The sequence below is a fragment of the Talpa occidentalis genome, unplaced genomic scaffold (assembly GCF_014898055.3).
Source record: "Talpa occidentalis isolate TD23 unplaced genomic scaffold, MPIMG_talOcc4v2.1 talOcc4.6, whole genome shotgun sequence".
Taxonomy (NCBI): Eukaryota; Metazoa; Chordata; class Mammalia; order Eulipotyphla; family Talpidae; genus Talpa; species Talpa occidentalis.
The window spans coordinates 123,205,454-123,222,600 of record NW_023604972.1 but is presented as its reverse complement, the minus strand read 5'-3'; the positions used below and the strand labels follow the sequence as shown (position 1 = coordinate 123,222,600).

The window sequence follows — 17,147 nt, the reverse complement described above, 5'->3', positions numbered from 1 at the left end:
TGGTGGTATTACTTTAAGCTACAATTTTTATTTATTCTCTGGGTTCTATTACATTAGGTATAATAAAGATTTCCTTCATATTTAGAAAATACCCATCAGAACTCAGAGAGCCTCACCCCAGTACTATAAGCTCAATTTTCACTTACCTGTGCTAGGAGGAACCAGATTAAAGGCTACACAATGATCATACACATGTACATAGCCAAGACCTTTTTCTGAAGTTTAAAGTGTGAATCTCAATCAAAGGTGGGAAATATACTTTCTGAAGAGCTAGGCGAGCCCCTTGGCATGGGGCTGACGTACACACGAGGGCTGTGGCATACTCCCCTCTCCAGCATTCCCTCCACATTCTCTAGGGCATGCCAAAGCACAGGCAGCTAGATTGCCATGGGGGGATTCCTAACAGGACAACTCTTCCTCTGGATTTAGTATTGAGAACACTTATGTCATCAGTCAAAGCAGCTGCAAACCACATAGAGCTACTACATAACACTAAATTTCTAGATGTTTTAAAAAATGCGTGCTTCCACCAAACTGTTTCAGTTTTAGCTTTCCTTTCCAAAGACATTTAAAGTCATCTACCAATTAGTTGACCCCTGAACACGGATTGTCCAGGGACCTTTGCTGGCTGTTTTACACCTGTCTTTCTTGTATTCCTGATATGAGAGCAAGTTTTTTAAAGATGGCGACGGCATAAGGCTCAGTGGATTTCAATGGGCTTCATTGCCCTAATTCTCCAGGACATCCCTTACAGTCCTACAAGCCCTCAAGGCAGAAATTGTTGTTTCATCATCCACAGGAGAGGAAACCAAGACCCAGGACTTGCTTGAAAGGTTTCAAATCAGTATCAGAGTAAAAATCAGATTTATTCCACGCCTTGCCTTCTCCCCCAAAAAAGTCAACCTAGTACAACACTCTGGACAAAAAGCCATCCACTGAGTTTGCTTAATGACTTAACCAAACTCTTGAATTTTGAAAAGTTACCTAAGGCTGAAACTGCTTCCCATATATAATTGAATTCCAGAATAGATCTTGGGACACCTTTATCATTTAATACATATTCATTAATTGACTATTTTACCTGGAAACAATCAGGGATGGGAAAATTCTTACCATGAGCTTGGGCAATTTTTAGGCAAAGTTTCACATATTCTCAATTTCCTCTGTGTGAGAAAATAATACTGATGTAGAACATTCCCCCTTCCTTTTGTTCCAATCAAGCATAATCATTCACTGAAATTTGACAGTTCTGTGAAATCAGCTCCTTTGAAAAGCTGGAGATTGTGAGTGCAGGAGAATGCTCAGCTGAGGGAGTGTCAGTTGCACATTTGGGATCAACCAATAAAGCTATGAATTTAAGATGTCAACAGAACACTTAAAACAGCCCACTTTAAGATCAAACTTTCAACTTTATTTTGATATAATACTCTTATTTGTTAAGACATTGCTTCATGGACTGAAAAACTGTGCATTAATTTCCCACTAAAATGGAGATCACCAGCTAAAAGTCTCAGAGTGTGTGAAGATAATTAATGCTCCATTTATTTAGTCATCATGACTGCTTCCTACTTGTTAGGTTAGAATCTCTTGAGTTTTCAAATCATCACTTTGTAAAAATTTATCAATCCAACCAAACTTCATATATCTAAACAATGTTCCACCCTGGCTGCCTCGGGCAGGCTGGATTTTGAGAGCTAATTCATAAACGAGGCCCCTAATTAATGCCAACTATTTTAGAGCAGCAGGTACACATAGCTCATTTTGGGCTTTTCTTTCCAAAAAAATGTCAAAGTAGACAGAAATAATAAGACAGTCTGGTTTTCTATTGTTTCTCTTCATTCCCTTGTTTATTTGTTTTGACTTGAAATGTTTCTAATGCCCACAGGGAATTCAGACTTCACTGTACAACTTTACAAACACTTAGAAAATACAAAGGCTTATAGTTATGTGTTCTTCACTCCCACATTCAACTATTAAATAAAAAGGCTGTGAAACCAGAAAGAAATAGCTTCAACTCCATCGGCTTCCTAATCTGGAAAGTGAAAGTAATTAATACCCACCTTTAAGACTGTTGTGAGGATTATGTGATACAATAATCTTGACACTGGGCATAATGTATAGAGAACAAGTTGTAGCTGAAAGCTACAATTATCACTGTTACAATAATGACACTGATAATAATAATAGTGATGATAATAAGAAAAGGCTTGGGGAATCTCTAATTTCTAGTGTCCCCCATAGACCTAAGGGAAGGTGTGAGGTGAGCGAAAATTAAAACAAAAAACAAAAAACAAAAAAAAACAAAAAACCTGCCATCAGAAAAAAAAAGAAAACACTGTGGAGGTCCACATCTTCTGCAGGTTTAAGTAAAAAATAACTGTTTAGCTGTTTGTTTGCTTTAAATATATTAGATTTTGAGCTTTTAAAACAGAAGATTATTCTAGACCAGAAATTCCAAAGTGGCAGCTGAAGGGCTAAAATTGACCCACTGACATGCATTTTTTTGGTTTGCTTAATCAAACTGGAAAAAAGGAATTAGATACAAAAATGGAATTAATGGACAGCATTTAAAAATTAAACAATTTCATTGTAAAATTCCCTGACTTCTAGTTTTTCTTGAAATGCCATCGAATCTGTAACTATTGGCCCCATGCCCAAATGGCAACTCAAAACTTCATTAACAGAGAGCTGGGTCTGAGAGGAGTTTCTGTTTCCAGCACACCCATTGTCGCCCTATCTGTTTTCCTTGCCCAGTAGACACAGAATCTTCCAAATAACTGGTAATTCCATTCCTGAGCACTGGTAAATTTATGCCCAGTGGGAAAGTGTCAACCATCTACCAGTTATATTGGGCCTCACAACTGAGTTGCCTTTTCTCGCTGTCATGTCAGAACAAGCAGTGCTGCTTGTGATTCAGCCCATGCATCCTCCAGTGCATCTCCCGACTGTGTTATCTCCCGAGGAGCTGTCAAGTCCTTGAGATGAAATAAATGCAGGACACACACCATACTAAGAACTCATCTCAGTTGTAGTTTCGGAATTCACAAAACCAATTTCTGCTATGATTACTATATAATTTTGAACTTTGTACCAGACAAGCCTCTTGTCAATCTGTTACCATCCTCCCTGGGAGTTATCATCTGCCACCACGCCTAGATTTAGGCCTCAGAAGGGAACCCCCTGAGAAAGAGGCCTACCCCTAAATAAGTGGATGCTACTCGCCTGAGGTGCACTGTAGGGGAGATGACTCTCAACTGGCTGGAGTCAGAGTACTGAGAGAGTTTATTAAAAAACACAGAGAGTTTAGGCTAAATCACTGAGTAGAGGAATAATGTTTTAGGCATGAAAACATTAAATTCATAGTCTCAGGAATGTATAGATGAATGACTGAATCTCATATTAAAATCAGCTTTCAAAGTAAGGTAAACACTCAGGTACAAGCGATGGGTTGAAGTGAGTCCCCTGTTCCCCCAAAAGATATAAAAGACTCCTAACCTCTGCCCACCACCTCCCCCCTGGACCTCAGAATGTGGACTGAAGTAGAGATGGAGACTTTAGAGGCAGGCAAGTTAACGTGACATCACTAGGGTGAGCCCTAATTAACTATGACCCTTGTCCTTATGAAAAGGAGAAATCTGGACATAGAGACACGTTCATAGTCACGTGAAGGTGAGAACAGAGGTCAGGGTGGTTATGTCTGCAAGCTGTGAAAACAAAGACTGCCGCAACCCACCAGCAGCAAGGAGAAAGCCAAGAAACTGATTATCCTTCACAGACTCAGAAAGAACCGGCACCAGTGCTGACACCTTGACCTTGGACTTCTAGTCTCCAGAGCTGAGACAACACACTTCAGTTGTTTAAGCCACCTCCTTTGTGGTACTTTGGTCCAGCATTCCTAGCAAAGTAATACAATAACCTAGACAATTAAAAAATAAAAAAAAAAAAAAAAGATGGAGAGAATCAACATGGCCCCCAGCTGGTTTTCTGTGAGTAGTTGTTTCCAACAAGTTTGCTCAAATTTATCCTCCAGGAAACCAAGCAAAGCTGGCATTTGGGAAGAATTGAGGTGTTGGCACTGGCAGATGTCCCAGGCCAAAAGAAAAGGTGGAGTTTAAAAGGTGTGTTCTGTGTTTAACCCCACAGAAACATCTTGATTAAAAATTCAAATGGGAATATTAAGGATAGGTCACTTAGCGGCTGGTAGTTTTGGGGCAAGTGATTTAACTCCCAAAGTTTTAGGTTCTTCAGTTGAAAAATAGGGGAATTAATGAACTCATATCAACTTTATAAAACTATTTTAAGGGTTAAACGAGATAAACCTATATAGTGTGGAAAGCACTCATGAAAGATAGTGACATCGATTCACTTAAGTAACAAATGATAATATGAGCAGATTGTACTATATGCCAGGCATGTTCTAGTAAGAAATTTAACAATATTAACTCATTTAATCCTCCTAACATATATCCCCATTTTAGTGATGGAGACAACAAATCATAAGAAAACTGATAGTACCTACAGAGAGATTAGGTTTACAAGTCCAATAAGCAATAGAGTCAGAATTTGAACTCCAAGGTTTATGCCCTGGAGGCATGCCCTTTGCCACTAGAGAGGCTATCTCTTACAAGTCACCTCATAAAAATAGGAGCCACACAAACTCTGATACTTTGTCTTCACTTACCAAAAAACAGAGTCCACCTTCTTTAGCCTACAAGCTCAGAAAATAGGTTGGGCAAGTGGGCTAAGGTTTTGTTGAAACTTAGGATTGGAATTGGGGTTGGGTATCCAGAGAACACGAGCTAAGAAAGGGCAGGAAAACCCACACTTCTCGTAACTCCTTCTCTGACTCCTCTTGGGTTAGTGATGAGTGTGCCCACCTCACATAGTTAAGCCAACCTTTCCTTCATTGCTTGGGTCAGCAGAGGTATCTGGGCAGGGAAGACAATTCAAGGACTTGCCTTTTCTCCTTCCCACCCTGTTGGCCCAGGCAACAAGAAATCTAAGAGCTTCTGAGACTTGGTCCAGTTACCTTTAGCATCAGACTCATCCAGGGTGACCCCACTGGCATGCACTACCCTGCATCAGTTAATGCTGATCTCAAGACAAAATCCAGATCCTAAATACTATGTGTAGCAAAAATTATAAATCACCCTTAAAATATAGGCACAGTTAGGACATCAAAGACATTCCACCATATTCTAGCAAAGCTCATTAGTAGGCTGATGCATACAGACATTACTAAGACAGGGGAAGAAAGGAAAAACCACTCAATGAATATTTTGCTGTTGATTTAACTAAAGGCAACTCTCTTGACATCTCCTGAATGAAGGTAGCAGCTCAATCTTTATTCTTGACTCCATCAAGTGGAAACTAGAAACTGGATTCCATGTTTGTAGTCAATCCACTATGCAATGGCCTCTATTTTGAACAATAGACATGAGTATTTGTCAAATTGGGCCAACTTTTTGGTCTCTTGTTTTCTGGTAAAGGCACATCGTTTTGCTCCCCATAAACATGAACACAATAAGAATGACTACTCAGCCAAATATGTAATTACAGCCTTTTGAAAAACCAAAGTTCTGGCAATTAGTAAATTCTTCATGACAAGAATTATTAACTGCTTTTGATGCCAACACTCTTTTGGTAAACAGATTTAATGGACCAGTTACAATACCTCCATTCAGCCTTATTTTGACAACACTGTAATTTACAGCAATCTAGGTTACAGTGGACTAATAGGTCAGGCTAGCTACAGGCTATCACTGTGCCCTCCCAGGAACATCAGGGGGAATATTCTGGCCTATTGGTGCATGCATATGTGCATATATCAGTAGCACATCTATATTAGCTTGCAGAATTTTCTTTACATGTATACCTTTGTCTTTTCTTATTTTGATCCTATGTCCTCATTTAATAGGATATTCTTACAATATAGGGACCATACTTCCTATTTCTTTTTCATTTTCAACCAGTTGCCCAAGAGAGCATCCTATACAGAATTAGAAGTTAAGTAAACCTAACAAGAGTTTTGGGAATAAGCTTATCAAAGTAACTATATTCAAATTTAACATTTTCTGCTTTTGAATGGTTATCTGCAGAGATGATACCTTCGCTTATACAATTTTCAGAATTCTTTAGATAATACTTTCAGAGCACTTATGAAAATGATGAAAAGAAATCTCATTTAGTTATAAACGAATATCACTTTTTAAGCACAAAGGTTTTATGCAAGTTGATCATATCCCTTATTCTTCAGACTTAATGCTAATTGATTTTCTATGACTTAATGCTAAAACATTTTCTGACTCAAATGCTTTCTATTTCTCCAAAGGGAAGTCAGAAGAGAAGTTCCTAAAATGGACAATGGTGGCATTATTATGGAAATCACGTGGCTTCCTAAGGAAGTTCATAATAAGTCACTAACAATCTATAAAATCTGCCTTGTTGGTTTTTTTTTAAAAGATCACTTATTTTCTAGCCATTACTTAGGTCACTGACTAAAACATGCAGAGAAAGCAGATCTGAGGCCACTGGAGACTTCAGGGCCCTTGGAAAAGGACTTTACTTCTCCTACTTACTCTGGAGCACCAGGCCTGAGAGTACCAGGTTCCACGGTGACCTAACGAAAATGGAAGCCTCGGTTTTTGGTTTGTTTTATAGTCTTCTAGCCCTCTAATTTCTAATTATATTCAGAATTAGATCCCATTGCTTTTGGGAAAATAAAACATTTATTTGGATTTGTGTTACTATAATAGCAAGTATCGTAAACCTTGGTTAAATCTGACCTGACACATGTGAACAGAGGGATGATTTGAAAGTTTCTCTATTTATCAGATGCACTCCTCATCCTTCCCCTACTAAAATGGCATGCCTTTGGTGTTCACTAACTATTGCAGTTCTAGTGAAACGTAAGAACTGGTCAATGTTTAGCAAATCAGTTGTTGGGGTGGGTGGTGAACCTTGATTTGCTACCAATAACTTAACAATGGATCAGCAAAAAATCCAGAGGATTTATCAGTTAACTATCATGAGCCTCTGTGAGCTGGAACCCGCTCATCCCTAGCAGGCATTTGATTGCTGGACAAGTGAGAGGACGATCTGTCAGGAGAGGAAATAAGAAAGGATACCGAGTAGTACGAGCTGCAAAAAACAGGCCAGAGGGGATAAATATTGGCCATTTTGTTTAGGATCACCTTGGATAGTCAATGGGAGAAATGGGTGTGGGGGTGCTGATAAAGCTTGAATAAAGCCAGCTTCCCTGTTAACCCCTGAGCTCACCTCACTCCAATTGCCCACTGTCCAGTCTGATGGACACAAGATGTCTCTGTTGCAGGAAATGAGAGTCTTGGGCCTTAGCAAGTGTTGGCAATCTTTAGCCGGGAGGGCCTGCTCATCGGAGCCCATGGTCTGGATGCACAGCACGATTCGTTTCTTCTCTCCGTAGGGGCCACATGTTGTTGAACACGCTTCCCACTCACCGGCCCACCACCTGCAGACACACACAGAAAGGTGAGAGATGTCCAAAAGTGTACAAACATTTAATTCAACCACTGGAAAGAGAAACCCAATGCACAGATTACATAATGTATCACAAGGATTACACATCATGATCAAGTAGAACTTATCCCAGGATGCAAAGATGGTTTAACACAGGTAAATCACTCAGTGTAATACATTCCATCAACAAAAGTAAAGATAAAAATCATATAATAGTTTCACCAGGTGCAGAGAGATCATTTAACAATTTTCAGCATCCATTTATCATAAAAACTCTTAACAAGATGGGGATAGGTGGGCCTCCCAGGTGGCGAAGCGGTTGAGCGCTGGGTTGAGAAGCTTCCCCCAGCCTCTGCAGCGCCGGTTCGAACCCGGTTGAGGGTCCCACATGGCACGCAGACCTCTCCTGCCGCCCGCTGCTCCCCTCAGCAGTGTCCTTTGGTCCTTCTGCCTGCTCTGCTCCCCGCTCTGGCTCTGGTGAATTCTCTCACCCTCCCACGCTTCTGACTGTACCCAGTGCTTGTATAAATAAATAAATAAATCTTTGGGGAAAAAAAAAAAAAAGCCAACTTGGCAAAACTTTGACTTTAAAAAAAGAAGGATGGGGATAGGAAGAAACTACTTCAACATAATAAATGCCACTATAATACTCAATGGTGAAAAAATTAATTTCGCCATTAAGATCAGGAACATGACAAGGATGCCCACTGTCATTATCCTTATGTAATTTAGCATTAGAGGTTTAAGCTAGAGCAATCAGATAACAACAGAAAATAAAAGGAATCCAGACTGGAAAAGAAGAAACAAAACTATCATCTATAATTATTTACAGACGATATTATATGAGCAGGGCTGCATAATTGATCCATTTCAAACTTTTGCTCATAATCAATAAGCTGCATCTCTGTACTCAGTTTAAGAAGCACCGGAAGGAAGCTGCTCTTAGAACTGAGAGATGAAGAGATGTGAATTCAACCCAAAGCCCGGAGGGAGGCAGGGAACATGTGGAGGCAGGGCACTGGGCGAGGAACCCAGATGCTGGCTGAGGTTCCTGTTCTGACTATGGCCCGGCCTTGCCTGTGGCCATGTATCTCACATAGTCTGCCTGACTGTAGCTCCCTTAGGAAGTGACATATTTGTGCTATTCCAAAATATCTTTGCATCATATTAAGTGAAAAAAGTTTCGAGGAGAAAGACAAATACCAGATGATTTCACTCACATATGGAATACAGAGAAATGAAACAAAGGGTCGCATACAACCTAAACCTAAATCAAACCCTAGAAATCTATCTGTAGAACTGAGGCTGCAAGCAAGAGAGGGAGAGTGGAGAATAGTGTGTAGAGGGCACCCCACGGATGATGGTGGAGGAATCTGGGTGCCTTGGTGGTGAGTATGGTGGTAACAAACATCCAAAGAGGCTAACCCTCTGAATCACATAATGTTGTAAGCCAAAGTTATCTCAATTTAAAAAGAGAAAAAAGGACACAACTCTTTGGAGAGTCCAGGGGTTTGAGGAGCTCTGTTGAGAACCAGAACATGACAAAATATATGCATTTTTATCTATCACAATATCACTCAAATACAAGGTAACTGTTACATGGTTATTAATACCATTGTATCTCTTTTTTTTTTTTTAAGAGAAAATTTTTTTTTAAGATTTATTTATTTATTTATACATGCACTGGGTATAGTCAGAAGCGCGGGAGGGTGAGAGAACTCACCAGAGCCAGAGCGGGGAGCAGAACAGGCAGAAGGACTGAAGTACACTGCTGAGGGGAGCAGCGGGCGGCAGGAGAGGTCTGCGCGCCATGTGGGACCCTCCTCCAGTGGCCGGGGAGCAGGAGGTGGCCGGGGAGCAGCTGGGGATCGAACCGGCAAACCGGCAAACCGGCGCCGCAGAGGCCGCGGGCGGCTTCGCAACCCAGCGCTCAACCGCTGCGCCACCGGGGAGGCCCCCTATACCATTGTATCTCTTAAAGGAATTAACAAGCGCTTAACAAATAGTTGCTGGAGAAATTAAGGCCAAAGGACATCAAACAATAAAAGACAGAACTTGAATTCCAAGGATAAAATTTGATTCAGGAAATAAATAGCTGTGGTTTTCAGAGAATAGCCAATGCACAAGAGAGAGTGGCTCTGAAGAATGGGGGAGGAATCCCAGGCTGTGTGTAGAGGTAGTGGTTGATACTTACTGAGTGCAAAGGAATGTAGTGGAAGGGGGTCATTGGCTCTGAGGTAGAAGGAATATGATGGTCTACAGCACATGAAGTCTGTAGAGTACCAGGCAGTTGGTAGCTCTAAGATAGGTTCACTTTCCTGGCCCCCTCTTCCCTTAGAAGGTATAATAAAAACGACACTACACACAAAACCTAGGGCTTGCCCTTCATCCCCAGAAGTCCCTACTCCTTCCCAGCAAAGGGCTTAGAGGTGATTAGTGAGGTGGTTACAGTACCTCTGTCCTGCCTCCACAGAGGTGGGGTCTGAGGTCCTGTCTCACAGCCCACCTCTTGCCCACAGAAACCACAACACTCAAAGAGAACACACCTCACTGAGAGATGGCCTGGCCTGGGGGTCCTAACTGAACCTGTAAGAGACCAACATTGCTCGCCTAAGCTGACCTGTCCCGACTCACCTGTTTGATGGATGGTAGCAACTAGTCCCATTCTGCTTAACAGGACTCCCTTAGTGCGTCTTCTTAGAACTGGAATGAATGTTGGAAGCTATAGCCCAGACATACCCGTTTAAGGTCACTGGAGACTGATACACCCCAGAATTAAAATCTCTTTCTTTCTTCTCATTTATCCTTCCTTTCTTCTTGCCTGCCTGCATTTTCCCCTTTCCTTCTCTCCCTCCACCCCACATCTCTCTCTCTCTTCAGCACAAGCCCCTCATAAAAACAACCCAGGACCTTCTAGGATCCCAATATCTTGTGTTTTTTTTTCCTTTTATTTATTTCCTTACATTGTTGTTCATTTTTGTATAGTATTTGATTTCTCCCCTCAGGTGTAGTCCCCGTAAATTTCCCACCAGCACAGCACCTCTGATCCACCACCACGGTCCCTGGTGCTCTTCCCACCCTTGTTTTGATCCCTTTTCCTCCCCTTTCCCTGATTTAAGCCTCAGATCCATAGTTGCCTACAAGTTTTGTCTTCTTTTTTTGACCCTTTGTTCAGTTTCCCTACATTCCTCCTGTAAGTGATATCATCTGCTATTTATCTTTTACCTTATGATTTATTTCACTGAGCATAATCCCTTCCAGCTCCATCCATGTTGCTGCGAGTGGCATGTTTATACTTTTGAATATCTTATTCCACTGTGTATATCTACCACATTTTCTTGATTCGGTCATCCGCTTTTGGGCATTTAGGTCATTTCCATCTTAGTTATTGTAAATAGTGTTGTAATAAATGTAAGGGTGAAGGTTTCCCTTCAAATTAATGTTTTTGTATCCACTGGTAGGTTCGGAGGAGTGGAATTACTGGGTTATATGGTAGATCTATTTCTACGAAGTTGAGGGCCCTACGCACTAGGATCCCAATATCTTGAATGAATATGGCCAGCAGCAAACGAATACCTCTATTACTGGAGTCCTCCCTGAAGACTGACTGTGTCTCTAGGAGGCATTTGGTAATGTTTGGGGAAAGCCACACAGCCCTTATCACTGAACATGGACTCCTACTAAATCTGACATCATAATTTTAGGCAGACACAGGGTTGCAGCTGGTATCAACGGCTACCTGGGTGGGCAATCCTTCTCATGGCACTTCTTCTGTCTACCGTTTGGCTGTGTTTCTGGGTCACAGAATGTAGCTTTCACCATGCCGTGGCCTTTCTTCATGCAGTGGGCAGTCTGGCGGCGGACACCTGGAGGTTGGGCAGAAAGAATGCCAGTCAGCCAATATGTTCTTACAGCACTAAATTAGCTGCTTGTCTGGAAGTGTTTACTGGAAAAGGCTATTCAGTACAAATGAAAATCAAATTCAAGTTATTTCCAGAAGATTTCCTTTTTTCATGCAATTGTAAATACTCAGTAAATCTTATTGGATACTAGAAGTGAAAGATCATTTAAGAGTCTTTATTATAAAGAACTATAATATCTCCCTACAGTATCCTGATCATCTTAGGCAGGTATAGTACTGACTATTACCACATGGTCCTTGAAACTGAAAAACTAGTTTCACAAAGATAGGATGTCCTTGAAGGGGATGCAATGAGATCTAATCTTGAAACTTTGAAATACCTTGAGCTAGTAGTTCACATAATATACAAGTGATGTTCAGTACAGCTGTGATTCCCTTTAAAATTTCTGCTTCCCTAGAAAGTTTGAAATATCCCACAGCAGCCCTTTAACCCCACTTCACTCATGCACAATGCACTGACTGCTTGAAGCGGGAATTCTACTTCTAGTGTGTGTGAGTGTATATTAAAAAGCTCCAATAATAGGTAATAAGCCAATTAGGTGTTGACAATTGTTCTGCAGAGAAATGTCTATAACTGTAAAATAATGGGTTGTAAAATAACTGTAAAATAAATTGTGCGCTCACACAATGCCGTAGCATGGAGCCCTTCAAGTGAATGTACTAGAGCTACCTTCATCAGTGTGGACTTAGATCAAAAGCATAATGCTGAATGAAAACAGAAAGATCAAGAGGGATGCACAGAGTATAACAGACAGTCAAAATGCCTGAGAAGCACCAGGTACCCGATGCCAGATGGCCCATTGCACAGCTACACACATTTATAATAAAAGGACTGAACAACAAACAAGAGAATTATAAACACTGATTTCATGACCCTCGTTAATTTGGGGGAAGGAAAAGGGAGCCATGTCTACCCTGCAGCTGCCCTACTGCACAGGTAGTAGTTATAAGAGACTCAAGAAAGTTCCAGAACAGACATAGACATGATCCAAAAGGAGAAAGAGAGGCAGTGGCTTCCTCATAGATCGGTCTATTAACCGCCCCCAAAACACTATTAGTAAAACCCCCAAAAGTCCTAAGAACTTGACAGAGATGGCCCCAACCCTCGCAGGCTGTGGGTAAATTCATTAAACACCATAGCGGAGACAGTTATGCTCTACAAATGTCCATAAGCTCCCATCCAGTGTCCAGCCAGTAGTGCCCACAGGGCTAAGGGCAAGCAATGGAATGAGAGCAAAGTGAACAATGTCACTTGCAGGCCAAGAGCATTAATAACAGCCAGCCCGCCTTTCCCATTTCTCCTTCCCGGTGGGGCAAACTGGAAGCCACACATTCAGATGTCTTAGCTACAAGATGAAGCGGGGAAGGCAACTTGTGTCAACGCACACTGAGTTAAAAATACAGTAGTTCCAGGTCTCCCTGGTGGTGCAAGGGGTTAAGATGCAACCTATGAAGCTATCCATAACCACTGAAGAATGAGTTTGATCCCTGGCCAGGGAGCAACCCACATGGTGCAGCAGACCTCTCCTGACTCGCCCACTGCTCCCCTCAGCAGTGTGTTTCAGTACATCTGCCTGTTCTGCTCCCCACTCTGTTTCTGGTGGGTCTCACCCCCATTCCACATCTCTGGCCTGCACCCCAGCTCTTGGATGCATAAATAAATAAATCTTTAAAAAAAATACAGTAGTTCCCCCTTCTCCACAGGAGATATGTTCCAATATCCCCAGTAGATGCCTGACTGTGGACAGTAGCAAATCCTCAATATACTGCACTTTTTCCCTATGTATACATACTGATGATAAAGGTTATTTATCAACTAGACACAGTAAGAGATTAACCACAATAATGATAAAACAGAACAATTATAACTTTTTATACACTGTAATAAAAAGTGAATGTGATCTTTCTTGCTCTCAAAACATCTTACAGTATGTCATTTTTCAAGTCATGGTTGGCCGCAGGAACTGAAACCCTGGATAAGGAAAGACAACTGTAAACCTTCACAGTGTTGAACCCGTGACATTTTTATTTCTTTGTTACGGTAGCAGAATCTCCCCACCTAATACTTGGCAGTGGAATCTCTCCAAAGCTTGACTTTGTGAGAAGAAACTACTCTCCAAGTAGAGATAAAAAATTGGTAAACTGGAGATAGAAAAAAAAGACTGGGCTGGGAATGCAGAGAGCTGGTTTCATTTTGCTTTTGGCCTTTATGTACAGCAAACGTGAGTGGGTTTTCTACTTTTGTGGTCCTTCGGCCTCCATCAGTACGATGGTTCCTAAGTCTTCCTGCTTTGGATTTTTTAGAAGACATGCAACCCTTCTTCAAACAAAACCTTCCATGAAGACCAGTACAGAAAGATGGCAAAGAAAAACTGCCTCTCCCTTTAGACCAGCACCAGCACACCCACCCCCTACAGAGAGCCTGGAGCCATTTGCAGTGCCCTGCAGATCCAGAGCGCACAACCAGTTCACGCTGCCTCTACAGCCTGTTCTGAAGCCCACAGGGCTCTAGTGACAGCAGCTGTTTCTCACCTGTCCCACACGTCACGCTGCACTCTGTCCAGCGGCCATACTGCCAGAAGTACATCAGCTGCTCTACGTCATTGTCAAGGCCATCCTTCCGGACTGTGTACTCATACTTGATGCCAGGGTTGGTCACCTGGAATAGAAGCTAAGAAGCAAGAGAGGGGTCATGTCAAACTCAGCCATGACTTTATACTGGCTCTGTCATGTAAATGCACCTCACAGCATCTGTGACCTGGAAGTAACTATGGTGCATGCACTGGAATAAATGACATTAAGGGAAGACAGCCCTGCCCCTACTCTACCTTTCTCTACATCTATATCTGTATCGATGGCTATCTAGTCTTCTCCGTTCTGTTATTACTGGCTGAATTTCCATGGAATTCCAGTTCATGTAAACAGAGAGATCTCATCATTTGGAAATTGCTTTGAGGGAATAGTGAGATGTGCCCCTCACTATTCATCACCTTGTACCCCCGTGTACTCACTAACTTTGTAATTATAAGTGAGTTACTTAATCTCTTTGTACCTTAGTTTCCCCATTTACAAAGTGAGGATAATAATAGGGTTTTTATTTGTTGGGTTTCAGTGAAATTCAAATGATGAATGTAAAATAATTAGATATGATTAGAACAGTGCTTGGCATGTAGCTAGTAATCAATAGGCATTAATTTTACCATTGTTGTTGCCTTATGATACTCTTCTCTAGCTTGCATGCTGGTTTGTTCTTTTAAAGAATAGTAAGCAGATCTGGGGTAAAAATAGTCAAAAGTTTTAGCCTAAGTATACTACTCTTAGGACCGTCCTCTTCTACAGCAATTTACTTAGCAGACATTTAAAATGGATTTATCTTAAACTTAGAGGTTGTGAGTTGGGCTGCTTCATGGGTTGGGGATGCCCACCTCTAAATCCTTTCCCACGTGGCAGGTAAATTGCAAGATCTCCTGACACTTTCGGAATGCAGTCGTCAAGCCTTGAGCTCTGACTTCCAAGAGTGCTCTGATCTTCTGGCTCTGCTTCCCTCTATCACCTGCGTGTCATTGGGTCTGACCCCTCCCGAGCTACCTGTCACCCCCAAGCAGCTATGCCTCTCCTGGCATTATTAATCCATTCTTTTTCAGTTGTTCTTTGCTAACATGAAACACAAATCACAGACACTTTTGAAGAGCACATACTGCATTCAACCCCTCTTCTGGATGAATTTCACCAAGTCAAACCTTTAGCCTGAGGCAACTATATTATGACTTGTGAAAGAACCATGTTAGTTCTTCACCTTTGCTGGAAACTACCTGGCAACTCCCCCTGAGTGACACAGACTGATGGTGTCCTTTTATCCTCGAGGGACTCATCCTCATAGAAACAACCTGTGTCAATCATAATGAAGCTCAAACCTCTTGAAGGATGATTTGAAGGCCCCTGGCATTTCCTTATGGAGGTTTAAGCAATTTTTGGATGAGAAAAGATCAATGGCATAAACTAACTGTGCTCCCCTCCCTGTTCCTTGTTAGAAATTGCTTTAAGGGTTCTTGATTAATGTCTCCTAGCAAACATCTAGGAAAAGAAAATTAGAAAATGCCAACTAATGTACATATCTGCAGCTCCCTTCCCCTCTGCTTTACCTGGATCCACACCGACTCATTGGTGGGACCTGCGGCCATCAGTTTCTCCAGTTCTCCTTTTCTATCATACTGAAAGGTCGTCCCTGCCAGCTTGTAGTTCCCATTCCATTGGATAATAAATCCTCCATTGAGGTAATACTTTTCCGGGTCTTCACTCCGGATGGCCAAAAAGTTTCCAGCTTCCTCAATCTCCATTACCCGTATGTCCCTTGCTCCCTTTGGTATGAGTCCAATGTCAACATAACCTAAGGAGAGAAGATATGATCATGAAAAAGTCACACTAGCGTAGCTGAACACACCCTGTTTCTGATCTGACACTTACCCTCTTGCCAGCATCTCCACCATTCAAAGCCCTGTGTCCCTCATGGGTAGTAAGTGGGATTGGCAGAAGCACTGATGATAGGGAATTTTAGAGATGTTGGCCAGGAGCAGAATTCTCAGTTGAGTGACTCAGTATTCAGTTTTATAAAGAGGATGAAAAAATGTAAATTGGATTCTGAAGCTTGTGTGGTTGATCCAGCATTTATTTTTCTGTGATTGCATGTTTAGTTCAAAATTTTTACAGTCCCTGGGTGGCTTTCCATTAGCATCTCTGCTCCCCCATTTTTTGCAGCTATCAGATTAATCTTTCTAAATATTGCATTGGTTACATCCTTTTCCTTATCCTCATTACCTGCACGTTAAAGACAGACTCTCAGAAGTGAGTTAATCACAGCTTAAATTCATCAAAGAATTCTGGAGGGAATCTTGGATTGATTGCCACCTGGTGCTCTTGACTCTAGCTTGTGATGGAAATGCATTCCGAACATACCCTTTTATGTGCTGGACAATAAATTAGAATTTTTTCTCACATTTTGCTGAAATCTGAATTTATATTTTACTTTCTCATCCAGCCTTCTGAAAAAGCATAGCGGACATCATTTAAAGATGATCAATTCTGGCCACATTCTTTACCTTGCTTATTGGTTGTTGTGGTAGGAGGCAAACTGGGGGAAAGGGAATTAGCACTGTCTCTATTTGCCAAACTCTATGCTAAGTATTTATGCATGTGTCCTATATCTTAAGAACCATTACCATTGCCATCAAAGAAAAGAACATGGATTTTGGGGATGGCATTGTGAGAGAGGATTGGGGCCTAGAGGTGAGAACATTTGAGTTCTAATTTCTTCGTTGCATGAGTGAGCTCTATGACATCATCAACTTCTTTGAATGTCATCTACATGACGCTGGGGCTTGCATGAGATGATGTCTGATGTCCCTGCCAGCTCTGATATTTGATTACTTTGCCCTTTCTTTTTTTTTTTTAAAGATTTATTTATTAATGCATACAAGAACTGGGGTACAGGCCAGAGGTGTGGGGGGGGGGGGCCGGTGAGAAGATTCACCAGAGTCAGAGTGGGGAACAGAACAGGCAGATGTACTAAAATACACTGCTGAGGGGGAGCAGCGGGTGAGACAGGAGAGGTCTGCTGTGCCATGTGGATTGCTCCCTGGCCAGCGGGGATCAAACTCATGCTGCAGAGGCTGCGGACTGCTTCATAGTGCTGTGCTTAACTCCTTGCACCACCAGGGAGGCCCCTACTTTG

At 41.7% G+C, this 17,147-nt stretch overlaps 1 protein-coding gene across 2 annotated transcripts in view; it reads right to left on the bottom strand.

The window, feature by feature from the left end:
• The window catches only part of ADAMTS12 (ADAM metallopeptidase with thrombospondin type 1 motif 12), a 181,202-nt gene that overhangs the window by 21,233 nt on the left and 142,822 nt on the right, over positions 1-17,147 (bottom strand). For both annotated transcript variants that reach the window (XM_037530308.2, XM_037530310.2), the window contains 4 exons: positions 15,562-15,806; positions 13,952-14,090; positions 11,237-11,363; positions 7,279-7,489 (listed from right to left, as the gene is read on the bottom strand). In XM_037530308.2, the coding sequence (XP_037386205.1) occupies positions 7,279-7,489; positions 11,237-11,363; positions 13,952-14,090; positions 15,562-15,806 (722 nt within the window). The remainder of the gene's footprint in view (positions 1-7,278; positions 7,490-11,236; positions 11,364-13,951; positions 14,091-15,561; positions 15,807-17,147) is intronic.